Below are 25180 nucleotides of genomic sequence, written 5' to 3' on the forward strand. Positions count from 1 at the left end.
CGCCGGCAGTGAAGGCGCGTGGGCCGGGTGGGCTCAGCGCCGGCAGTGAAGGCGCGTGGGCCGGGTGGGCTCAGCGCCGGCAGTGACGGCGCGTGGGCCGGGTGGGCTCAGCGCCGGCAGTGAAGGCGCGTGGGCCGGGTGGGGCCCCGGGGGAGCCGCGCCGGCAGTGAAGGCGCATCGCTCTGCCCACCTTTGGGACTTCACAAAAGTTTGGGTTGTGCCCTGAAAAGCTCCATGGAGCCAGGTAGCTAGAGAGCGGGAGGGGCTGCCCCCTAGTGGCCAGGTAGGGTAATTAATTCAGGCTGCCTCCCGGGGCGCTGTGATGTTTTTAAACACCCGTGCCCGTTAAAATCACGTCTAGCCTCAGCGCCGCCCTCGTTCCAGCACAGAGCTAGCACCAAGGCGCGTGAGAGCATTCTTAAAAATCCAGAGGGGAAACCGAGGCATGGAGTGATGGGATGTGACTCATCCAAGGGGAGTCTGCCGCTGGACGGAGTACCTACAGCCCCTGCCCAATGGCGGGGGCACATCCTCCCCTGGTGGGGGTGAGGGCAGGGGAGGGACGTTCCCCACACGCATGAATTTCCAGGGGGTGAGGAAGAGGCCCGGGCGAGAATCCTGTGGCTGCCAGATGGAGGCTGGGGCAGTGCGACTGATGCTGGGGCAGAGCCTCTCAAGCCAGCCGTGGCTGGTCCTCCGTGGCGAAGGAGCCTGGGGGCGGCTAGGCCTGCAGCAGCAGCCGGCTTGGCGGGCGGGGTCGGATTCGGGGGGCTGGCGTCCGGAGACTCAAACAGCAAGCCGGTTCCACTGCAGGCTGCGAGCGGCGCTTCACCCGCTGCCTGGCCTTCATCCTGGAGCAGTGCTGGCCGCCAGCAGCACCCCCTGCCCCCCAGCTCCCACCAGCTGGGCCAGGGGCTCGGTCCACAGGAGGGACGGGGCTTCGCAAACTTCCGCTGCGCCACCTTCCTCCCCGGAGCTCGCTCGGTGGCGTCAGGGCAGCCGGGCGGAACCTTCCCCTCCCCCCCGCTGCCAGGCCTGGGGGCGGATACACGGCTGGTCCCTCCGCTACTGAGCCTCGGGGGGCAGGGCGGCTGCTGCAGGCTCGGCTTTCAGCTGCTTTGGGGTCCCCTGGAAGGAACATTTTGGCTTCAGTGTCAAGCTGGCTGTAGCCCTGCCCGCCCGCTCCATCTCCCCATTTTACATACGGGGAAACTGAGGCACAGTGCAGGGCCCACACACGCCACAGGTGATGCATAACAGACCCAGACTTCGGACCCAGGCCTCCACCGCCCGTGCCAGCGAGGGGGCGTGTGAGAGTTACATGGCCCGTCCTTGCTCCACCTGTGCCAGCCACATGTGTGCATGTTACACGCACCGACCCATGTCAGCCACATGTGTGTGCGCATGTTACATGTCCCGTCCTTGCACAAGCCACATGTGTATGCATGTTACACACACCAATCCATGTCAGCCACATGTGTATGCATGTTACATGTCCCGTCGTTGCACAAGCCACATGTGTGCATGTTACACGCACCAACCCATGTCAGCCACATGTGTATGCATGTTACATGTCCCGTCCTTGCACAAGCAACATGTGTGTGCAAGTTACACACCCCAGCCCTGCTTCACCTGTGCCAGTGAGGGGCGTGAGCATGTTCTGTGCACCGGGCCAGGCTGCACACACCGTGCAAGGGATGTGTGTGTGTTTCATGCCCCGGGCCAGGCTACGCACACCGTGCGAGGGATGTATGTGTGTTCCATGCCCCGGGCCAGGCTGCACACACCGTGCAAGGGATGTGTGTGTGTTCCATGCCCCGGGCCAGGCTGCACACACCGTGCAAGGGATGTGTGTGTGTTCCATGCCCCGGGCCGGGCTACGCACACCGTGCGAGGGATGTGTGCATGTTCCATTCCCCGGGCCAGGCTGCACACACTGTGCAAGGGATGTGTGTGTGTTCCATGCCCCGGGCCACACACACCGTGCAAGGGATGTGTGTGTGTGTTTCATGCCCCAGGCCAGGCTGTGCACACCGTGCAAGGGATGTGTACGTATTCCACGCCCCGGGCCAGGCGGCGCACACCGTGCAAGGGATGTGTGTGCGCACGTGTTCCACGCCCCGGGCCAGGCTACGCACACCGTGCAAGGGATGTGTGCGTGCACATGTTCCACGCCCCGGGCCAGGCGGCGCACACCGTGCGAGGGATGTGTGTGTGTGTTTCATGCCCCGGGCCGGGCTACGCACACCGTGCGAGGGATGTGTGTGTGTTCCATGCCCCGGGCCAGGCTGCACACACCGTGCAAGGGATGTGTGTGTGTTCCATGCCCCGGGCCGGGCTACGCACACCGTGCGAGGGATGTGTGCATGTTCCATGCCCCGGGCCAGGCTGCACACACCGTGCAAGGGATGTGTGTGTGTTCCATGCCCCGGGCCACACACACCGTGCAAGGGATGTGTGTGTGTGTTTCATGCCCCAGGCCAGGCTGTGCACACCGTGCAAGGGATGTGTACGTATTCCACGCCCCGGGCCAGGCGGCGCACACCGTGCAAGGGATGTGTGTGCGCACGTGTTCCACGCCCCGGGCCAGGCTACGCACACCGTGCAAGGGATGTGTGCGTGCACATGTTCCACGCCCCGGGCCAGGCGGCGCACACCGTGCGAGGGATGTGTGTGTGTTTCATGCCCCGGGCCGGGCTACGCACACCGTGCGAGGGATGTGTGTGTGTTCCATGCCCCGGGCCAGGCTGCACACACCGTGCAAGGGATGTGTGTGTGTTCCATGCCCCGGGCCGGGCTACGCACACCGTGCGAGGGATGTGTGCATGTTCCATGCCCCGGGCCAGGCTGCACACACCGTGCAAGGGATGTGTGTGTGTTCCATGCCCCGGGCCACACACACCGTGCAAGGGATGTGTGTGTGTGTTTCATGCCCCAGGCCAGGCTGTGCACACCGTGCAAGGGATGTGTACGTATTCCACACCCCGGGCCAGGCGGCGCACACCGTGCAAGGGATGTGTGTGCGCACGTGTTCCACGCCCCGGGCCAGGCTACGCACACCGTGCAAGGGATGTGTGCGCGCACGTGTTCCGCGCCCCGGGCCAGGCTTCGCACAGCGTGCGAGGGATGTGTGTGCGCACGTGTTCCACGCCCCGGGCCAGGCGGCGCACAGCGTGCGAGGGGCGTGCGTCACTCACCGGGGAGGGCGGCTTGGCGAAGTTCAGGTGGGTGTAGAGCATGACGGCGATCTCGTTGTGCCCGGCCTCCCGTGCGATGGACAGGGCTGTGCTGCCGTCCTGCCGGAGGGGACGGGGTCAGGGCAGAAAGGGGGCAGCCGGCGGGGCAGGTTGGGGACTGAATCGCCCCAGGCCGGGGCTCCTGATAGGGGTGACCTGTCCCATCTCTGCAGTCGGCCCCCCAGTTCTCCTGTTCCCCTCTGGCTGCCCCAGAGGTGGGGGTTGGGGACCAGCTGGGAGGCGCTGGTTACACAGTGGACTGATGCATAGTCAAATATGCAAATCAGGGCAGTGGTCCATTTGCATAAGCCCACCTCCACTGCCCATTGGTTCTGGGAAGCTGGGTCTCGCCCCACCTGCCCCCTGCCCGCCGGCCCCCCCCCCCCCGCCGGGCACTCACGTGGTCGGCCAGGCCTACGTGGCAGGCGGGCGTGGCCAGCAGCAGGCGGGCGATCTCGGCGTGGCCGTGCTCACAGGCGCACATGAGGGCGGTGGAGCCGTCGGCGTCCTGCAGGTTCACGTCGGCCGCGCAGGCCAGCAGGGCCCGCACCATGTCCTGGCGCCCGTGGCTCACGGCCAGCATCAGGGCCGTCTGGCCGGCCTGCGGGGAGCCGGGTCAGGGAGGGGCCCACAGGGAAGGGGTGGAGGACAGACCCCCCAGATCCCCTGGCTCCTGCTCAGCCTCCCACTCCCCCCGGGGCAAACCTTCCCCACCAGGCCTACCCCCTTCCTCCCTATGTTCCTGACCACGCCCACCCCAGGCAGACCCCGCCCATGGGCTCCTAGCCACGCCCACCTGGCCTGCTCCTTTCCACCCTATGTTCCTGGCCACGCCCACCCCAGGCAGACCCCACCCATGTGCTCCTAGCCACGCCCACCTGGCCTGCTCCCTTCCTCCCTATGTTCCTGGCCACGCCCACCCCAGGCAGACCCCGCCCCTGTGCTCCTGGCCACGCCCACCTGGCCTGCTCCTTTCCACCCTATGTTCCTGGCCACGCCCACCCCAGGCAGACCCCACCCATGTGCTCCTAGCCACGCCCACCTGGCCTGCTCCCTTCCTCCCTGTGCTCCTGGCCACGCCCACCCCAGGCAGATCCCGCCCCTGTGCTCCTGGCCACGCCCACTCTGGCCAGGCTCTGCCCCTGTGCTCCTGGCCACGCCCCCTGTACCCGCCCCACCTGGCTGGCTTTGGCATTCACGTCGCCAAGCTGGAGCAGCTGCCGGATGGTGGCCATGTCGTGGTCGGAGCGGGTGGCAGCCAGTGCCGTCAGCATGATGGCCGTGTAGCCCGCCTTGTTCGGCTTGTCCACGTGGCACAGCCCTGGGGAGGGGAGCAGTGAGCAGCGGCGAGAGCCCCCCGAGCCCTGGGACAGAACCCAGGAGTCCAGGGGCTCCCCGAGCCCCCGGCGCTAACCACTAGCCCCCACTGCCCCTCACCAGTCTCCAGCAGCTGCTTGACCACGGGGAAGTTGGAGTGCGAGACGGTGTAGTGCAGCGCCGTGTTCCCGTTCCCGTCCGCCATGTTGACGACGAACTCCAGCAGGCGGGACGCGTAGGCGCGGTAGGCGGCCAGGCGCCTGGCCACGGCCTCGGGGGCTGCCTCCCTGTGACACGACAGCTCCAGCCAGTCCTGCAGCACCAGGGCGTAGGCGGCCTTCTGGGGGAGCGGGAGAGGGGGAGTCGCATGGGGCCTCCGGAGCAAGTGACCCCCCCCCGGCTCCAACCACTAGACCCCACTGCCCTCCCTGTGTGGCCGGGTGGCTGGAATCGCCGTGTAACCCCTGCCAACGGGGCGCTTGGGGTGCTGGGTGCCGGCAGCGGCTCTAGCCGAGAGCAGGGCAGAGGGAAGGGGAGCCACACGGTCTCTGCCCCGAGGGGGGGGTGGAATGAAGGTGCCCAGGGAGGCAGGGAGGGGCAGGCAGGTGCCAGGGGCCCCTCCAGGCAAGTGGGGGATGGGGCAGGCTGAGAGAGATTCTCAGGGTTCTCTGGGCGGGGGGCTTGTGGCTCCCTCTGAGCGGGGGATGGGGGCCCGTTGAGGTGCCGTCCTGGGCCTCAGATGCCAGAGCTCTGTTGCCGCCTCCGCCCCAGGCTGCTGCAGGAGCTGGGACAGGTCAAAATCCCCCCCCCCCACTGCCTCAGTTTCTCCTTGTGAGATTGGCTTTGCAGAGGGATCTAAGGATTATTCCCCGTAACGCCCCCTGCCGGGCGGGGAGCCTGGTGCTGGTCCGTTGTCCGAGGCGGAGGTCTGCATTCACGGCTCGCTCCGCCCAGACCAACAGCCAGGACCCGGGAGTCCTGGCAGCAGCCGGAGCCTGCCGCGGGGAGGTCGCCAGTGTCCCCTTTAATGTTCGCCACTCATGTGAGGACTAAAGTTTGTTTCAAGCGCAGGCGTGCACCACCCGCAGAACCACCCGCTGCCAGCTCCTGGCCCCTTCTCGCCCCCTACCGTCTCCTGGCCCATGAGCGTGTCCGGGCCCTCCAGGTACTCGCGCAGGGTTTCGCAGGCTGCTGACAGCTCCGGGCCGAGTCCCGTCCTGCAGCGAGAGGTGGGAGCCGGGACTGGTGGGCTGTTCCCCATGGGGAAGCACCCTGAAGATGAGCCGGGGCTGTCGGGGGAGGTGACTGAACACGGCCCCCAAGGGTGCACACACCAGGCTGAGGAGCCGGGGCACGGCGGGTGGAAGCCGATGGCCAGAGCTCGGGGCCTGATGCTGCCTCGAGCGGCTGGGCAGGGAGGGGCAGAGCCAAGCCAGCATCCAGTACCCCCCGGCGCGTTCCCCTGCCCGGGCTGGGGCCAACCCAGGCGTCCAGGCTCCCTGGCCTCGCCCCTGCACCCCCTCGCGGGAGGGCTCGGTGCCCCGTTGTTACCCAGCGTCTCTGCCTTGTGCCGCGCGGGGGGGGTCGCCTGCCGTCGCCGTGTCGCCCGCGGCAGGGACGCCCTGGGGGGCCTTGGGGGGCCCCGCCTGCCTCGCCAGGGGCCCCTCGCTGGCCTCGTGGTACTCGCTCTCCGTGCTCTCGCTGTCCGAGTTCTCGGCCGTACTGGAGCCCGACGAGGACGTCAACTCGTACCTGGGGGGGGGGGGGGGGCAGGTTCCAGCAGGCAGGGCAGCACCAGCTGCGCCCCCCCCCGAACTCCTGGCTCCCAGCCCCGGCTCTAACCACTACACCGTGGTTCCCGACTAACTACTGGGCCCAAAGGGGCCAGCGGCAGGACCCAGCCCCCCAGCTGTGTAGGGCCGGGTGACAGACCAGCCCAGGCCCTGTAGGAGCCCATGGCAGGCCCCTGGCCTTGTGGGGCTGGGCAGCAGACCTCCCCGGCCCCAGATCCCTTGCGGATCCCATGGGACCCCGCTGCACCCAGTGGAGCCGGGCCCCAGCTGTGAGCTAACGGGGCTGCATGTGCCCACTGCCCAACACCCCCCACCCCGTCCCGGCTGGGAGTCCTGCAGCCCAGCCCCCGCTCTAACCGCAGAGGGAACCCAAGCGTCCTGCCCCCAGCTCCCCCCTCCTGGTGGGGCAGGGGCAGTTCCTCCCCTCCCCCCGCCGCCGGGCGACTTGCTGCCTCCTCTCCTTACCTGCCGTTGACGCCCACAAACTGGGAGCTTTCCTTGCCCCCCCGCTCCGCGGCCTCCTCCTGCCTCTCTGCGCCGGCTCGGACGCCCCCCTGCGCTGCGCCTGGGGGGTGAGCAGAGGGGCCGTGGTCAGAGCCTGCCCTGGGGCCCTCGCTCCTGAATCCCCTGGGCCGCTGAGTCCCTCACCTGGGCCCTCCGCCTGCCCTGGACACGGTGCAGCCAGCTGAGCTGGGACGGGGGTCTGTGCGGCCGGGGCCTCCGGCTTCCGGCGGGCTCCGGGGAGCTCTGGAGAGAGGGGGCAGAGGGGGCAGGGTCAGAGACAGGCCTATGCCGGGGGGCCTCCGACCCAGGAGTCCGGGCTCCCGATCCCTCCAGCCACGAGGCGACGATGCCCGTCCGGGCTGGGCAGGCACCCAGGTGCGGCGAGCGGCTTTGCTGCCTCGCGTGTTCCCGGCCCTGCCAACTCCACCCCCGGCCACTCCCAGGCCTTCCCCATCGCCCCCCATCCCCGAGCCTCCACGGGCCCCACTCCCGGGGCTGGCAGCGCCCTTCAGAGCTGGCTGCTCCCGGGCACCGAGAGGGGCCAAAGCGCACCCCATGCGGGGTGTTCTCTGCACAGCCGGGAGCGGCTTGAGGGGGATTTAGGGGGCTCAGACCCCTCCCCCCAGGGCATTTGCGGGGCCCGGGGAAAGGAGACGGGGCCGCCCAGCGTCACAGGCAGCGGGACTGGGGGGGGCAGAGGTTCTGTCCAGCCGGGCGCCGGGAGAGCCTGAAAAGAGCCAGGCCTGGCCAGGCTCCCTCCTCCCAGCCGGGTGGGGGCTGCTGGTGAACGTCTCGCTCCCCCGAGATTTGGGGCAGGCGGGAGCCAGGGGAGCCGCCGGCGGTTCCCGCAGGAGGTGTCGGCCCTCGGCTGCTCTGTCTGCATCGATTTCGGCGTCACGGCCCCGCGCCGCGGCGGGCTGACACACGGCCGGTCCCCGGCCGCGGGATGTGATGGGGGGGGGATTCTTTGTGACAGCCACTGCCAAGGCTCACAAAGGGGGCGTCTCTGCGGCTGCCCCCACCCAGCGCCAGCCCCCCCAGTCCCGGCCCCACAGCCCCTCAACGCGCACTGGCGACTGCCGGCACAGCGCCTCCCGGGCTTCCGCTGCGAGCTGCTGGTTTCGCCACTGGCCAGAGAGTTGGGGGCGCGGGGGGGGAGCTCCCCATCAGGCCCCGATAGAACCGACCCTTCCAAAGCTGGTTTTAACAGAGACTGTGCGTGTCTGTAGCACGGCCCAGCGGGGGGGTCCCTGGGGAGGCACCTAGGCCCTGGCCGGGGGGAGGAGTTTGAAGAAAGGAAGGGGGGCTGCCTGGGGCCAGGCGTGTTGTGTGGCTGGGAGAAGGGGCAGCCTTGGCAGAGGGAAGCGTGGAGGAAGCAGAATAAGTCCAGGCGGGGGGTTCAGGGCCTGTGCACCCCTTTCCCCCAAGCCTGTTTGCCCTGGGCCCAGTGGCAACGTTGAGCCTGCTTCTGTATCTCTGAGAAGCAAAGAAACTTCTACTCTACGGCCTGCCTGAGCCACATCTGGCTGCGGACGGGGTGCAGGGTCGGGGGCTCCCCGATGCGCCGTCACGCCAGCGCTCCCCGTAAGCCGGGCGTTGGGCTCAGGAGAGAGCACAGCGCCCACAGCTAGTTAGTTAGTTTCCCCTGGTGGTGCACATCCACACATGCCTGGGTGCACGTGACAATTATTCCGCACATAGCTGGGAAAGATTGGAATTTGGAAGTCAAGTTAAATCCTAGTGGACGCCCGTATGATTATGACCTGGCTCTGCTAACCCACGTGACCTCTCCTCCCGGCCTGGCCTGGCGCCCGGAGCCATCCCCGGGGCGGTGCTTTCAAGCCCATTTACACGGGACCGGTTCTGGGTCGCTCGGGAACCCAGCCCATTCGCGCTGCCTGGCGCCAGAGGCCACGTGTGGACGCGCCGATGGCGGTTTGAGTCACGTTTCTTGCGGCACGGCTCAGGCTAACACAAGGCGTCTGTGGAGAGCAGAGGCTTCGCTGGTTGGTTTGCAACATTCATGGGGATGTGGGGGTGACACTGGGGGTCTGGGCGGGGGGCCTGTGCGACGTGGGGGGGGACGCTCTGGGTTGGGGGGGCCTGTGGGATGTGGGGGGGGGGACGCTGTGGGTCTGGGCGCCGTGCGGCTGGCCCAGGAATTTGCCCTGGGGAGACGCACCCGCCCCAGGGCTATGACTCCAACGCCGGGGGGCAGGGGCCCTGACGCGGTGCCACGACCCCGCTGAGGAATTCTGCTGCCAACCTGCCGGCCAGCAGCTCCCCAGGCTGAGGGGGTGGCACGGGAATGGGGCGCTGGCTGGCGGGGGATGGGCTGGGCACGGGAATGGGGCGCTGGCTGGCGGGGGATGGGCTGGCTGAGGGGGTGGCACGGGAATGGGGCGCTGGCTGGCGGGGGATGGGCTGGGCACGGCAATGGGGCGCTGGCTGACGGGGGATGGGCTGGGCACGGCAATGGGGCGCTGGCTGGCGGGGGATGGGCTGGCTGAGGGGGTGGGCACGGCAATGGGGCGCTGGCTGGCGGGGGATGGGCTGGCTGAGGGGGTGGGCACGGCAATGGGGCGCTGGCTGGCGGGGGATGGGCTGGGCACGGCAATGGGGCGCTGGCTAGGTCTTTCCCTCCATTTAGCTCTGCCCCTCAGCAATCCCCATCCCAGAACTGACCGGAGGCCTTATGGGGCAGGAAGGCCGTGGCGTGCCCCCCCCCCCCCCGACGCGTGCGCTGGGCCCTACCTGGCGAGGCTCCGCCGCCCGGGCCCGTCCCGTCCCCGCCGGGCTCGGCCACGATGCTGATCTTCTTGACGCCGTGGAAGGGGGCGGCGTGGGGCGCGGCGGCGTGGACGGGGAAGGCCGTTTCCACCACCGTGGCCTGGGGCGGCGGCGCCGGCTCCCCCAGCGTCAGGGCCCGGAGGCTGGCGTAGGGCTCCCTGGTCTCCAGGCTCTGCGCCCGCTGGGGCCGGGGGGCCGCGCCCGCGTCCGTGCTGGCGGCGATCTCCGGCTCCCGCTGCACCTGGATCACCTTAACTGTGTCCACCTTGATGGGCACGTCCGGCTGCGGCCAGGGGGCCCGCTCCGCCCACCCCGGCCCCGCCTCGCCCTCCCGCCCGCCGGGGCTGCCCGGAGCCGTGCCCGCCTGCGCCAGCTTCTGCTTGGCGTCCTGCAGCTCCCGCAGGGCTTTCTGCAGCTGCTTCTCCAGCACGGCCACTTTGGCGGCCAGGGCATGCCCGGCCTGGCCCTGCCCCTCCGGCGCCAGCTGCTGCTCGCCCACGCCCACCCCCACGCTCCGCCTGTCCGCCTGCTGCCCTCCTGCCGTCCCCACCCCCACCGACCTCACCTCCTTCCTCTCTGCGCCCCCCGCGCCCTCCCGCCGGCCGCCTCCCTCCCCCGCGGCCCCTTCCTCCTCCGGGAAGTCGATGAAGAGCTCGCCCCGGCTCCGGCCCTTCCCGCCCCCGCCCGGGTGGCCCAGGAACTTCTGGCTTTTCAGCTGCACGCTCAGCTGGCGCTTCTCCTCCTGCAGCACCGAGATCTTGACCTGCAGCACCGGGATCAGCTTCACCTGCTCCTCCAGCTGCCGCAGCTTCCGCAGGGCCCCGGCCATCTGCTCCCGCACGTGCTGCAGGTGCCCGGGCGTGGGGCACACCGGGGTGGAGAGCCCCGAGCCCAGCGGGGTGCCCCCGGCCTGCGAGCCGCCCGCCAGGGAGCTGCTGGAGCCGGAGAGGCCTTGGCGCAGGCCGGGCGGCTCTCCGGTGCCCGCCTGGTCCTCCAGCTTCCGGCGGGCGTCCTGCAGGGTCTTCTCCACGCGGGCGTTGAAGGCGCTGGTGCCGCACTGGGGGAAGAAGCCGGGGGCGCAGTAGGAGTAGGAGGAGTGGCGGCTGTCCATGCTAGCGTTGGAGCACAGCGACTCCGTGGAGGTCCACCAGGAGCCGGCGCCGCGGGGCAGGGAGCTGTAGCGGGGCCGCCGGTGCACCGGGACCCGCCGGATGGTGTTGCCTTTCTCAATGTCATCCACGTACTTCAGGAAATCCAGGTCCAGGCGGTAGCCGTAGGGCGTCTCCACCGAGTAGGGCGGCTGCGGCTCCGGCATCCCGAAGGCGGTGGGGGAGGTGAGGGCGGGCTTTCCTGAGAGCGGGGGCAGGGGTCAGTGGCGGGGGGGCTGATTCCACCAGACTGTCGCAGACTCCCCTGCCCCCGCTTCATCCCCCTTTGCGGGGCGAGAAACTGAGGCAATGGGAAAGTTACTGCCACGTTCCTCCGGGCTCCCAGCCCCTCCCCTCCCACAGCTCAGCATAGAAGCCAGGCGGCCTGGCTCCCAGCACCCTGCCCTAACCATTAGACCTCCCCACCCCTCCAGCACCATTGAAAGAACCCAGGAGTCCAGGTACTCAAGCCCCTTTCTGCACTAACCACTAGATCTTCCTCCCTTCCCAGAGCAGGGAACAGAACCCACGAGCCCTCTGGAGCGTCTGGTCTCCCCAGGCCCCGAGTGGCACTACCAGTGCTCGGCCCACGGGAGCTGGGTTCATCCAGCGCCTTGCACCCTGGCGGAACCCTAAGGCCCTTAGAAAGCTAACGTGCTACCTACAGATGCCCCAGCGGCCTCCTTAGCTCGTGGGTCGAATGCAGCCACCTCTGGGGTGGGGCCCAGCAGCGAGATGCAGCCACCTCTGGGGTGGGGCCCAGCAGCGAGATGCAGCCACCTCTGGGGTGGGGCCCAGCAGCGAGATGCAGCCACCTCTGGGGTGGAGGCAGCAGCTGACTCAGCCCACAGCACTGGGCAGGCAGGGAGGCTGCTGAATGGTACCGAGAGCAGACCGGCCCGCCGTGCCCAAGCACCCACCTGGGAAACCAGGCTCCATGTGCAGCACCTGGGCCATGCCGGCCTCTTGCCAACGTCGGCCCGTCACCGCGATCCCGGGGAGCCCTTAGAAAGGGGGGCGGCTCCGCCCCACGACCTGCAACAAGAGGCAGCGGCTGGGTACACGACCGGGGGAGGGGCACGTAGCTCCAGCCCCCCCCCCCCCCCCCCCCGGAGCCTTTGCTGCCAAACTCCCACGTTCTGGACAGGGCTGAGAATAGAATCCAGGCGTCCTGGCTCCCCCCCCCCACTCTAACCACTAGCCCCCACTCCCCTCCCAGAGCTGGGAACAGAACCCAGGCGTCCTGGCTCCCCGCCCCCCCCCACTCTAACCACTAGCCCCCACTCCCCTCCCAGAGCTGGGAACAGAACCCAGGAGTCCTGGCTCCCCCCCCCCCACTCTAACCACTAGCCCCCACTCCCCTCCCAGAGCTGGGACAGAACCCAGGCGTCCTGGCTCCCCGCCCCCCCCACTCTAACCACTAGCCCCCACTCCCCTCCCAGAGCTGGGACAGAACCCAGGCGTCCTGGCTCCCCGCCCCCCCCACTCTAACCACTAGCCCCCACTCCCCTCCCAGAGCTGGGACAGAACCCAGGCGTCCTGGCTCCCCGCCCCCCCCCCCACTCTAACCACTAGCCCCCACTCCCCTCCCAGAGCTGGGATAGAACCCAGGCGTCCTGGCTCCCCGCCCCCCCCACTCTAACCACTAGCCCCCACTCCCCTCCCAGAGCTGGGAACAGAACCCAGGCGTCCTGGCTCCGCCACCCCCGCCCTGGCAGATCCCAGCTTGTTTGTAGCCTGACTTTCAAGCCCCCCGCCCTCCCGGCTCTCGCCCTGCCCGTGACCCCCCCCCGCCTCCCCCCACCACTTTCCCAGCTGCTGCGTCTGGTTTCCTGGCCCCAACAGGCTGGGCCAGGCGCCAGCAGCTTGGATCCCGCCGCCCCCATCCGCTCACTGGGGGGTCCAGGGGGCGTCCTCTCCCCAGCCAGTGCCGGAGCAGGGATGTGGCCTCCCCCCGACCTACAGCTTCCCCCCACGGCTGGGTGGGGCTAAGACCCAGCCAACTCATTCCACTCCTGCCCCAGAGCTCCAGGCCAAGGCATGCAGGGACTATGGGGGGCAGCCCCCCCCTGCAGGGTCCCCTCCCCACTCCAGCTACCCCTGGATCCCAGAGCACGGTCCCCAGCACAGTACAGCCCAGGTCCTGCCCCGACCTTCCACTAGACCCCACTCCCCTCCCAGAGCTGGGAACAGACCCCAGGAGACCTAGCGCCTACCCTCGCTCCAACCACTAGACCCCACTCCCCTCCCAGAGCTGAGAACAGACCCCAGGAGACCTAGCGCCTACCCCCGCTCCAACCACTAGACCCCACTCCCCTCCCAGAGCTGAGAACAGACCCCAGGAGACCTAGCGCCTACCCCCGCTCCAACCACTAGACCCCACTCCCCTCCCAGAGCTGAGAACAGACCCCAGGAGACCTAGCGCCTACCCTCGCTCCAACCACTAGACCCCACTCCCCTCCCAGAGCTGGGAACAGACCCCAGGAGACCTAGCGCCTACCCCCGCTCCAACCACTAGACCCCACTCCCCTCCCAGAGCTGGGAACAGACCCCAGGAGACCTAGCGCCTACCCTCGCTCCAACCACTAGACCCCACTCCCCTCCCAGAGCTGAGAACAGACCGCAGGAGACCTAGCGCCTACCCTCGCTCCAACCACTAGACCCCACTCCCCTCCCAGAGCTGGGAACAGACCCCAGGAGACCTAGCGCCTACCCCCGCTCCAACCACTAGACCCCACTCCCCTCCCAGAGCTGGGAACAGACCCCAGGAGACCTAGCGCCTACCCCCGCTCCAACCACTAGACCCCACTCCCCTCCCAGTGCTGGGAACAGACCCCAGGAGACCTAGCGCCTACCCCCGCTCCAACCACTAGACCCCACTCCCCTCCCAGTGCTGGGAACAGACCCCAGGAGACCTAGCGCCTACCCTCGCTCCAACCACTAGACCCCACTCCCCTCCCAGAGCTGGGAACAGACCCCAGGAGACCTAGCGCCTACCCCCGCTCCAACCACTAGACCCCACTCCCCTCCCAGTGCTGGGAACAGACCCCAGGAGACCTAGCGCCTACCCTCGCTCCAACCACTAGACCCCACTCCCCTCCCAGAGCTGGGAACAGACCCCAGGAGACCTAGCACCTACCCCCGCTCCAACCACTAGACCCCACTCCCCTCCCAGAGCTGGGAACAGACCCCAGGAGACCTAGCGCCTACCCCCGCTCCAACCACTAGACCCCACTCCCCTCCCAAAGCTGGGAACAGACCCCAGGAGACCTAGCGCCTACCCCCGCTCCAACCACTAGACCCCACTCCCCTCCCAGTGCTGGGAACAGACCCCAGGAGACCTAGCGCCTACCCCCGCTCCAACCACTAGACCCCACTCCCCTCCCAGAGCTGGGAACAGACCCCAGGAGACCTAGCGCCTACCCTCGCTCCAACCACTAGACCCCACTCCCCTCCCAGTGCTGGGAACAGACCCCAGGAGACCTAGCGCCTACCCCCGCTCCAACCACTAGACCCCACTCCCCTCCCAGAGCTGGGAACAGACCCCAGGAGACCTAGCGCCTACCCCCGCTCCAACCACTAGACCCCACTCCCCTCCCAGAGCTGAGAACAGACCCCAGGAGACCTAGCGCCTACCCCCGCTCCAACCACTAGACCCCACTCCCCTCCCAGAGCTGGGAACAGACCCCAGGAGACCTAGCGCCTACCCTCGCTCCAACCACTAGCCCCCACTCCCCTCCCAGAGCTGGGAACAGACCCCAGGAGACCTAGCGCCTACCTCCGCTCCAACCACTAGACCCCCACCCCCCAGCCCAGCAGAAGGGTGAGCTGGTGTCTGCCAGCGGAGGTGGCACCCATGCCCCAGGGGCATTTCTGTGCAGGGGCTGGGTGCAGGGACCAGGGACGGGGGCCAGAGAGCTGCAGGGATTTTCCAGCCCGTGGGCCAGGCTGAGCTCCTGGTGGGGTCGTTCCCAGCGCCAGGGCTCCGGAAAGTCTGACGCGGGCAGGGGAGGGGCTGGGTGCTGGCCAGGACGGCGTCTGGCTGGCAGGGGGGGAGCGGCCCCTTGGGGTCCATGGCAGGGGGCTGGAGCCCTCTGCCGGGCACAGGGCAGGGGTGGGAGAAAGGGGGGTCTCCGAACCCCCGAGTTCCTGGCTGCCAGCCCCCCCAAGCCAGGGAAAACCCCAGGAGTCCTGGTTCCCAGACCCCCTGCTCCAACCACTGGACACCACTCCCCTCCCCCCCATGGGATTCCCCCAGACCTGGCACCAACGGGGGTGGGGGCGGGTGGTGCACCCGCCCCCAACCCCCTGAGCCCAGGCCTGCACCTGTCCCCCATGCCCCCCAAACCCTAGGCCCCATCTCCCTAGACCTGCACCCACCTCCCAACCCCCATCCATCCAGACCTGCACCCCCTGCTCCCCCAGGCCTGCACCTGTTCCCCATCCCCCCAACCCCTAGGCCCATCCCCCCAGACCTGCACCCCCTGGTCCCCCTGGCCTGCACCTGTCCCCCATCCCCCCAACCCCTAAGCCCCATCCCCCCTGGCCTGCACCTGTCCCCCATCCCCCCAACCCCCAGGCCCCATCCCCCCAGACCTGCACCCCCTGGTCCCCCTGGCCTGCACCTGTCCCCCATCCCCCCAACCCCCATCCTTCCAGGCCTGCATGGGCCTGTGCCCCCCATGCCCCTGGGCACAGCGAGCACCAAGGAGAGGACCCGAGCCCGGGGACGAGCCGGACACAGCGAGCGATGCGAGGGAATCCCACGGCGCAGCGAGGGATCGGGGCGGCCGCGCCCCCCAGCCTGACCCAGACGCACAAGGCAGCGTGGCTGGCCCCCACGTGTGGGGCAGACCCCCCCGTACGGGGCAAACAGGCCTCTGACCCCCCCTCCCTGGCTGTCTGGCCGGGGGCAGCCAAGTCAGACGTCTCTGGTGCTTTGAATGGGGGGGCAGGATAATGGGGGTGCGGGGGGGGGGTCCAGGGATTTCCCCTTTGCGGCCCCCCCCCATTCTATTAGCAAGAGCAAGAGGGAAAGTAGCCAAGGGGACCCCCCCCCCATTGCCATGGCGACTGGAGGTGACATCACCCATGGGATGCGGGTCCTGGTGCCCCAGCAGCAAAGGGCAAGAGATGCCATCAGGGGAGGGGGGCGCCGGGGGGGGAAGGAGAATGGCTCCGAGCGTGATCAGCCGGGCCCCAGTGCAATGGAGCAATCGGACCCGGCTGGGGCGGGGGCACGGGGGGGCAGGGGGCTGGGGCGGGGGCACGGGGGGGCTGGGGCGGGGGCACGGGGGGGCAGGGGCTGGGGCACGGGGGGGCAGGGGGCTGGGGCGGGGGCACAGGGGGGCAGGGGCGGGGGCACAGGGGGGCTGGGGCAGGGAGCTGCTTGGCTGGGAGGGAGGAGGCAGAAGGGCCCCCCCCCCCGCGCAGCCAGGCTGGGCCCAAGCGACTCTCCCCGGCACCCATGGAGTGAGCCCCCCAGTTCTCAGCCTTGCGCTGCACCTGGGGGGGAGCAGAGCAGCTGGGAGACCCAGGCAGGATCGGGCCCTCGGCCCATTTCACCAGCTGGGGAAAAACAGCTCCAGGAGGGCAGCGACTGCCGGTGCCCCTCTCTCCTGCCCCCCGGCCCCTCCCCCCCAGCCCTGCCGGTGCCCCTCTCTCCTGCCCCACGGCCCCTCCCCCCCAGCCCTGCCGGTGCCTCTCTCTCCTGCCCCACGGCCCCTCCCCCCCAGTCCTGCCGGTGCCCCTCTCTCCTGCCCCCCGGCCTCTCCCCCCCAGCCCTGCCGGTGCCTCTCTCTCCTGCCCCACGGCCCCTCCCCCCCAGCCCTGCCGATGCCCCTCTCTCCTGCCCCCCGGCCCCTCCCCCCCAGCCCTGCCGGTGCCTCTCTCTCCTGCCCCACGGCCCCTCCCCCCCAGCCCTGCCGGTGCCTCTCTCTCCTGCCCCCCAGCCCCTCCCCCCCAGCCCTGCCGGTGCCCCTCTCTCCTGCCCCCAACCCCTCCCCCCCAGCCCTGCCAGTGCCCCTCTCTCCTGCCCCTCAGCTCCTCCCCCCCAGCCCTGCCGGTGCCCCTCTCTCCTGCCCCACGGCCCCTCCCCCCCAGCCCTTCCGGTGCCCCTCACTCCTGCCCCACGGCCCCTCCCCCCCAGCCCTGCCGGTGCCCCTCACTCCTGCTCCACGGCCCCTCCCCCCCAGCCCTGCCGGTGCCCCTCTCTCCTGCCCCATGGCCCCTCCCCCCAAGCCCTGCCGGTGCCCCTCTCTCCTGCCCCACGGCCCCTCCCTCCCAGCCCTGCCAGTGCCCCATAGCTCCTCCCCCCAAGCCCTGCCGGTGCCCCTCTCTCCTGCCCCCCAACCCCTCCCCCCCAGCCCTGCCAGTGCCCCTCTCTCCTGCCCCTCAGCTCCTCCCCCCAAGCCCTGCCAGTGCCCCTCACTCCTGCCCCACAGCCCCTCCCCCCCAGCCCTGCCGGTGCCCCTCTCTCCTGCCCCACGGCCCCTCCCTCCCAGCCCTGCCAGTGCCCCATAGCTCCTCCCCCCAAGCCCTGCCGGTGCCCCTCTCTCCTGCCCCACGGCCCCTCCCCCCAAGCCCTGCCGGTGCCCCTCTCTCCTGCCCCACGGCCCCTCCCCCCAAGCCCTGCCGGTGCCCCTCTCTTCTGCCCCACGGCCCCTCCCCCCAGCCCTGCAGGTGCCCCTCTCTCCTGCCCCACGGCCCCTCCCCCCCAGCCCTGCCAGTGCCCCTCAGCTCCTCCCCCCCAAGCCCTGCCAGTGCCTCTCTCTCCTGCCCCATGGCCCCTCCCCCCAAGCCCTGCCGGTGCCTCTCTCTCCTGCCCCACGGCCCGTCATCCCGGCCCTTTGCCTTGCCCCTCCCTCGGCCAGGCAGCCTGCGGGGGGAGAGCTGGGAACCCCAGGCCGGTGACTGATGTGAGAAAGGCCCTGGGGTCTGCAGCCCAGCGAAGTGGGGCTGGGTGAGGTGGGGGGAGGGGGGCGGGGCAGCAGGGATGGGGGGTGAGGTGGGGGCCGGGGGGGAGGGGGGGCCACGCGCAGCCCTGGCCCTTTCCGTATATGGCAGCGATTTGCTCTAAAAATAAACAGTTTCGCCGGCAGCTACGTGAGAATTTCCTGCAGCCTGGGCCAGGCGCAGCCCCCCCCCCCCCGCTCGCTCCTGCAGCCCCCCCCGCCCGCTCCTACAGCCCCCCCCCACTCGCTCCTGCAGCCCCCCCAGCCGGCGCATGGGGGAGACGGGCCCCTCCTGTAGGGGGCGCCAGTGCTGGTCCGGCCCCAGGCCAGGGGGTGGCTCAGGCCCAAGCTGGGGCCTGGTGTGACGAGTGGGGCAGCCTCAGCCAGGCGGCCGGCGGAGCAGGGAAGGGGCGTGGCCCCGTCGGGCCAGGCCGAAGCAGGGGGGCAGCCATGGGCCCGGCTCCGGGAACAGCCCCCCCCCCCAACACAGGGTCCCTGCCCCGAGACACCCCTTCCCCCGCCCCCCGTGGGAGCATTACCCCCTGCCCTGCCCCCCACGGCTCTCCCTGGCTGGCCCCCAGACCCCCCCCCCACATGAGCAGCTGCCCAGCCCCAGCCCCACAGCCGGCTCCCAGCTCTCACCACTGCCAGCGCTGCCTCCTTAGTGCGCGGCCTGTGTCTGGGCAGCCGGGACGCCAGCACCATGCCGCTTCGCCCGCCCGGGCCCTCAGGCCCAGCACCCGCCACCGCCCTGCGGAGCCAAAGGCACCAAGTGTCAGCCACTGAATGCAGAACCCAGGCGTCCCGGCTCTAACCACTAGACCTCCCTCCCCTCCCCGAGCACAGAGAGAACCCAGGCGTCCCGGCTCTAACCACTAGACCTCCCTCCCCTCCCCAAGCACTGACAGAACCCAGGCGTCCCGGCTCTAACCACTCGACCTCCCTCCCCTCCCCGAGCACAGAGAGAACCCAGGCGTCCCGGCTCTAACCACTCGACCTCCCTCCCCTCCCCAAGCACTGACAGAACCCAGGCGTCCCGGCTCTAACCACTAGACCTCCCTCCCCTCCCCAAGCACTGACAGAACCCAGGCTTCCCGGCTCTAACCACTAGACCTCCCTCCCCTCCCGGAGCACTGAGAGAACCCAGGCGTCCCGGCTCTAACCACTCGACCTCCCTCCCCTCCCCAAGCACTGACAGAACCCAGGCTTCCCGGCTCTAACCACTAGACCTCCCTCCCCTCCCGGAGCACTGAGAGAACCCAGGCGTCCCGGCTCTAACCACTCGACCTCCCTCCCCTCCCGGAGCACAGAGAGAACCCAGGCGTCCCGGCTCTAACCACTCGACCTCCCTCCCCTCCCGGAGCACTGAGAGAACCCAGGCGTCCCGGCTCTAACCACTCGACCTCCCTCCCCTCCCGGAGCACTGAGAGAACCCAGGCGTCCCGGCTCTAACCACTCGACCTCCCTCCCCTCCCGGAGCACTGAGAACCCAGGCGTCCCAGCTCTAACCACTCGACCTCCCTCCCCTCCCGGAGCACTGAGAGAACCCAAGCGTCCCGGCTCTAACCACTCGACCTCCCTCCCCTCCCCGAGCACAGAGAGAACCCAGGCGTCCCAGCTCTAACCACTCGACCTCCCTCCCCTCCCCGAGCACAGAGAGAACCCAGGCTTCCCGGCTCTAACCACTAGACCTCCCTCCCCTCCCGGAGCACTGAGAGAACCCAGGCTTCCCGGCTCTAACCACTAGACCTCCCTCCCCTCCCGGAGCACTTAGAACCCAGGCGTCCCAGCTCTAACCACTCGACCTCCCTCCCCTCCCGGAGCACTGACAGAACCCAGGCGTCCCGGCTCTAACCACTCGACCTCCCTCCCCTCCCCGAGCACTGACAGAACCCAGGCGCCCCGGCTCTAACCACTCGACCTCCCTCCCCTCCCCGAGCACTGAGAGAACTCAGGCGTCCCGGCTCTAACCACTAGACCTCCCTCCCCTCCCCGAGCACTGACAGAACCCGGGCGTCCCGGCTCTAACCACTAGACCTCCCTCCCCTCCCGGAGCACTGAGAGAACCCAGGCGTCCTGGCTCTAACCACTAGACCTCCCTCCCCTCCCGGAGCACTGAGAGAACCCAGGCGTCCTGGCTCTAACCACTCGACCTCCCTCCCCTCCCCGAGCACTGACAGAACCCAGGCGTCCTGGCGCCCAGCAGGGCCCTGCCAGCCTGTGCAAAGCAACCAGCTGCCACCGTGCGCTGGGCTCTGCTCAGGGGACCAGCTCCGCTTGTGCCACGGCCCCACGTCACTAAAAGGTCAATTTCAACCCAGGGCAAGAGTCAGGCGCTGCCCAGACCCCGGCCGAGCTCAGGGCCCGAGAGGGGCCACGTGGGGGCAGGAAGAGGAAGGGAAAGGGGGCTGGAGAGCAGAGAGCCAAGGGGCACCCAAAAGCCCCCGAGCCGAGAGCAGGCGGGACGGACGGGGGAGCACAGCCGGCTGGGACTCCCCTTTTCATTGGCTCCGAGGAGTCTCTCTGGACCGTGCCCAGGCTGGCTGGAGCGTGTGGGGGCCGGGTCCCGAGCGCCTCTGCCCCAGGGAATTGGGGCCAGCCGGGGGCCCTGCCCCCCTGCGAGCCCAGCGTCCCACTGGGGGACCCGGCTCCAAGGGGCACTGGCCATGGCCAGGCAAGGCCCGGGGGGGGCATGGAGACGGGCAGGGCCCAGGGGGGGGCATGGAGGCGGGCAGGGCCCGGGGGGGGGGCTATAGGGTTGGGCAAGGCCCGGGGGGGGGCATGGAGACGGGCAGGGCCCGGGGGGGGGGGGCTATAGGGTTGGGCAGGGCCCGGGGGGGGGCATGGAGGCGGGCAGGGCCCGGTGGGGGGGGGCTATAGGGTTGGGCAGGGCCCGGGGGGGGGCTATAGGGTTGGGCAGGGCCCGGGGGGGGGGCTATAGGGTTGGGCAGGGCCCGGGTGAGGAGTCCAGCCGTGGCGGAAGGATTTGGCGGCTTCCCAAGGCCCCGGCTCCCACACACTGGAACTCCCGTGGCTCCTGCCCACAGCTGGCACCGCGGGCTCCCTGCCTGGCTCCGCGCACGGCCAGCTCCCACCGTCGCCCTGGCCCCGGCCACAGGCCCGGCCCCAAACGCAGCCACCTCTGGGGAGGCCGTGGGCTGGGGTGCAGTGTGCGGGGGGCAACTCCACAACCCCTCCCCCCCCCCCCCCCCGTCCCCAGCACTGGCCCAAAAGCGCTGCCTCAGCAGCCTCCACGTGGCTCTCCCGGGGCCAGGGGCTACAGCTGGGCTGCGCTGCCCCACAGCCGGGTGGGCACATGCTGATGATGCCTCTCCCCCCCCAGTCCCACCGGTGTCCTTCGCCCCCCAGCCCCTGTCCCCCAGCCCTGCCGGTGCCCCTCACCACCGCCCCACAGCCCCTGCCGGTGCCCCTCACTCCCGCCCCCCAGCCCTGCCGGTGCCCCTCACTCCTGCCCCCCAGCCCCTGCCAGTGCCCCTCACTCCCACCCCACAGCCCCTGCCCCCCAGCCCTGCCGGTGACCCTCACTCCTGCCCCACAGCCCCTGCCAGCGCCCCTCACTCCCACCCCACAGCCCCTGCCCCCCAGCCCTGCCGGTGCCCCTCACTCCTGCCCCACAGCCCCTGCCAGTGCCCCTCACTCCCGCCCCACAGCCCCTGCCACCCAGCCCTGCCGGTGCCCCTCACTCCCACCCCACAGCTCTGGGTGCTGCTAGAAGGCGGGCGCGGGGGCAGGGGCGTGGGTGAAACTGGCACATTCCTGCTTGTTTTGCAGCTGGGATCTGCAGGGTGCTGGCTCCGAGTGCCGAGGGGCGGGGGGGCTGCGCGGGGCGGGGTGTGTCTGTTTTCCAATCCCTGCGTCCGGTCCCACAAACCCGGCTGCTCCTGACGCCTGGAACGGCTGAGCCGGGGGGATCTAATGCGATTAGAGGCTCCCTGTCCCTGTGGCCCCTGGCTCCAAGAGCCACCCCCCAGCCTCGCTGCATGTGCCTTGGGGGGCTGGGAGTCAGGAATCCTGGGTTCTAGCTGCAGGGGGCGGGTGTTCTGGCCCCTCCATCCCACTGCAGAACCCTCGTCTGAGTGCCGGCCCCACGGACACCCCGGTCTGTACAGGGCCTTCGCTGCCTGGCCGGGGGACAGCGAGAACACCCTGCCCCCCCCAGACCTCAGCCAGCGCGGCCTCTTTAAGGCAGATCCGCTCCCTCCCCCAGCTGCCGGCAGCACATGGAACCAATTAGTCCGGGCTGGGCTCACATGGGCCTGGGCAGGCTCAGGTTTCAGCAGGGGCCGAGATGCAGCCGCCTCTGGGGTGGGGCTGGGGAGCTGTTTCTGTGGGTCCCCGGGTGCATCTCGGGGCTGGGCACAGTCGCTGCCAGCGGGTGGGGACGCCGTGACTCAGACACCCGGGTTTGCGCCCGGCGGCGGGGGCTTGGGTACCACACGGCCCCCGGCTGCCCGGCCCGCTCTGAGCCCCCCAGTGCACAGGGCAGGGCTGGGGGCACCCGCCCAGCAGGGTGGAGGGGCAGACACAGGCCAGCTCAGTGCTCCCCACCCTGCCCATCCCCGCGGCCTCTGGCCTCGGCTGCCGCCTTCCAAGCTCTGCCTGTGCCGGAGAATTGGGTGGGCTTCCATCCCGAGGGCCGAGGCCAGGCCCCTGGATGGGGAAGGCCCATAACCTGCCCTTCAAAGGCCACTGGGGGCGGGGGGAGAACACGGACAAGTTCTGGGGCTCTGCAGGTGCAGAGGAAATACGCCGAGCCCCCTTCCCAGCTGGAATCCCGACCCCCACGCCCCCCCCAGCCACAGGCCCCGCCCGGGCCCCCGAGGGACTTTCCCTTCACTTCCGCCAGGGCCTGGCATGAAAGCAGCAATTGTCCGACCTTCCCCCGCCTGCGCCCTGCGCACAACGGAGCCTTTCAGCCTCCGAGCCCCACTCCCCTCCCTCCACGTGGGGGCAGGGCAGTGCCCCATGGGCGAACGGCCCCCCAAGGGGGCGGGGCTGTGGGAATCCTCCCCTTCCCACTAGCAAAATTGGGGTCCTCGGAGGGGCGGGAAAGGGGCAGCGGGGGGGGGGCATGGGCATGTGGGGGGGCTTTGCAGACCCCCAGAAGGAGGGATCTAGCCCAGCCCCTCTGCCTCCCACCCCAGTTCCACTCCTGGTGCGAGGGCCGCGACCGCAGGGAGCAAGGAAGCTGCAAAGGGGGAACCATCCGCAGGCTTCAGGGCCGCAGACGCTGCCGGGTCAGGAAGGAGCCTCAGGTTGGACCCGCCCAGCTGGGGCCAGGGATCCCATGTGGGGGCAGGGAAAAGAGCTGGGCCTCTGGGGCTGGCGGTGGGAAGGCGGCTGCTGCCCCTTCCCCAGCCCTCCTTCGCATGGGCCAAGTCCAGCCCCCCAGCCGACCCCCCAACCCCTCCCTGCCCCAGCGCCTAGAATGGGGAGCCAGGGGGTGAGGCTGGGCTCAGAAATTCCTTCCTCTTTCCCTGGCTTTGAGCCAGAGTCAAGTCCTGGGGGGTGGCTCCTGCCCCACTGTCTTGCCTGCAGGGGGAGGGGAGGGGTGGGGGCAGGACGGGGCAGGACCAGGGCCCAGCCCCCGCACTGCACCCTGCCTGGATTCCTGGCCCATCAGCAACCCTGCAAGGAGCCAAAGGCAGCTGCCCCACACTGCAGGCAAGAGAGACCAGGAGGCAGCACGGCCTAGTGGCCATAGCTCTGGATTGGGCACCTGGATGCCACGCCTGCCTCTGATCTCCCGGGTGAGCCCCTTCCCCCGCTCTGTGCCTCAGTTTCCCCGTGTGTAGCCTGTGAGCCCTTCGGGGCCAGGGCTGCCTCTCACTCCACCCCAGCGCCGGAAACAAGGGGCGTCCCACACTTAGCTGGCGGGACATACAACCGATCTCAGGGGCCCCGAGATCTTCCCCCCGGTGTCGCCCCAGAAGTGGCCACGGAGGGGTTAACTGCTAATCCCGGCTCTGCTCCTTCTCTTCTGCCATCAGCTGCTCCCTGGCGCAGGCCCGCCCGGCCGCGCCCAGCCACCCACCCAAACCCCGCCAGGGCCAGACCTTCACCTCCTTCAACCCCTCCCCCCCCAGTCCACCCCTTTCCCATCCCCCCGGGCTGCGATTCTCCCGCGCTCCCGAGCCCAAAGGGCAGCCACGTTCCGCACCAGAGGCAGCTGCAGGAAACAGACTCTGGCGATGGACGGCCCCGATTCGGCGACCGCTTTTCCACGTGCAGATCTGGAGGTGTAGCCTGGGGCTGTAGAGGCGACCCCCCGTCTGCAGCGCCTGGCCCGCCAGGACCCCAGCGCAGCGCAGCCCGGCCCGGGGACGCGGCTGCCGGGCTAGAACCGGCCACGGGTGTGGGAGCAAATCCGGCCACTACCCGTAAAACCAGGGGCCTTAAACCTGGAACAGCCGGGCCGGGGAGGTCTGACCTCCGGCAACCGGAGGAGTTTTCTGCTGCCCAGAGCCCGGCCGAGATCAGGGCCCGTCGGGCCGGGCGCCCCCAGACGCACAATACGAACCAGCCAGGGAGAGGCAAAGGGAGCAGCCCAGGGCCACGCAGCAAGTCGCTGGCGGAGTTGGGCACTGCCCCCCCCCAGCCCAATGTCCGATCCCTCCGCCCCCCGTGCCCCGGCCCGCCCCACACCCCGGGCCGTGCCGCCCCACGCCGACACTGCGCCCGGCGCCCACCCCCTCACCTGGCGCCCAGATGTGCGCGGAGCCCGGCACCGGGAGCGAACTGCAGGGCGAGCGGGACAAGCCACGGACCCCTCCAGCCTCTGCCCCCCCCCGGCCAGCGCCGGCCCGAACCCGCCCGCGCCCCGGCGGAAAACAAGGGGGAAGCCGCTGGCGTCTAATGACAAACATCTGGAGCTGGGAGCGCGGCTCCCCTCCCCCAGCGCAGCGCAACCCGCAGCCCTGCCCCCCCGGAGCGGAGCCGGCCCGCGCCCAGGGAGAGGGGCCCTCGAAAGACCCGGCCTCGTCCCGCGCCCCGGGCCGGGCGGCGGCTCCCGAGGCGCGAAGCGGGAGCCCGGATTTCGCTCGCTCGCTCGCTTACCTCGGCGGGGAGCCCGGCCGGACCTGCAAGGGGGCGAGGCGGCGGGTTAAGGGGAGCGGGGGGCACCGCGCGGGGGGGGGGGGGCGCTCGGCTCTCCCAGGGGGGCAGCCGGGCCCCGAACGCCGCAGGCCCCCTCCGGTTCCCCGCCTGCGCCTCGACGCCGCGGCCCCCCCACGCAGCCTCCCTCCCGGGGGGGGCGGGGTCCCGGGCCGGGGGCTGCGGTACCTTTCCCCGCTGCCAGGCGCCCGGCCGCCGCGGAGCTCTGGCGAGGACCGACCGGCCCGGCTCCCGGGGGCTGCCTGCGGCCCCGCCCCCGGCCCACACCCCTGCCCGGCTAAAAGCGGCAGAGACCGCGGGAGCGG

At 70.1% G+C, this 25180-nt stretch overlaps 1 protein-coding gene across 8 annotated transcripts; it reads right to left on the reverse strand.

Annotated features, from left to right (window-relative positions):
* LOC102456359 (KN motif and ankyrin repeat domain-containing protein 2) lies at window positions 1-25177 on the reverse strand. Of its 8 annotated transcripts, none has more exons than XM_075916152.1 (13): window positions 25044-25177; window positions 18384-18492; window positions 11709-11823; window positions 9605-10990; window positions 6995-7093; window positions 6812-6911; window positions 6105-6305; window positions 5683-5770; window positions 4674-4890; window positions 4415-4557; window positions 3637-3837; window positions 3198-3296; window positions 1-1128 (listed from the first exon to the last, which is right to left on the reverse strand). In XM_075916152.1, exons 3-13 carry the CDS (start codon window positions 11743-11745, stop codon window positions 1066-1068), a joined length of 2634 nt encoding a protein of 877 aa, XP_075772267.1. In that variant the 5' UTR covers window positions 11746-11823; window positions 18384-18492; window positions 25044-25177; the 3' UTR covers window positions 1-1065. The 8 variants fall into 8 exon arrangements, with proteins under 8 accessions (XP_075772267.1, XP_075772260.1, XP_075772261.1 ...); XM_075916145.1 differs by having other exon boundaries at window positions 2-1128; window positions 4674-4893; window positions 25044-25176; XM_075916146.1 differs by lacking the exon at window positions 25044-25177 and adding an exon at window positions 24819-25006 and having other exon boundaries at window positions 2-1128; window positions 4674-4893.
* Between the last annotated feature and the right edge of the window lie 3 nt (window positions 25178-25180).

Source organism: Pelodiscus sinensis, unplaced genomic scaffold (assembly GCF_049634645.1).
Source record: "Pelodiscus sinensis isolate JC-2024 unplaced genomic scaffold, ASM4963464v1 ctg90, whole genome shotgun sequence".
In the NCBI taxonomy this organism is placed as follows: Eukaryota; Metazoa; Chordata; order Testudines; family Trionychidae; genus Pelodiscus; species Pelodiscus sinensis.

Coding starts and splice junctions, on each gene's coding strand:
- LOC102456359 (XM_075916145.1), bottom strand. CDS start 11,745: ATGGCCCAGGTGCTGCACATGGAGCCTGGTTTCCCAG. Junction 6,912..6,994: donor AGGGCAGGCGGAGGGCCCAG/GTGAGGGACTCA, acceptor CTCACCCCCCAG/GCGCAGCGCAGGGGGGCGTC. Junction 4,558..4,673: donor CAAGCAGCTGCTGGAGACTG/GTGAGGGGCAGT, acceptor TCCCCTCCCCAG/GGCTGTGCCACGTGGACAAG.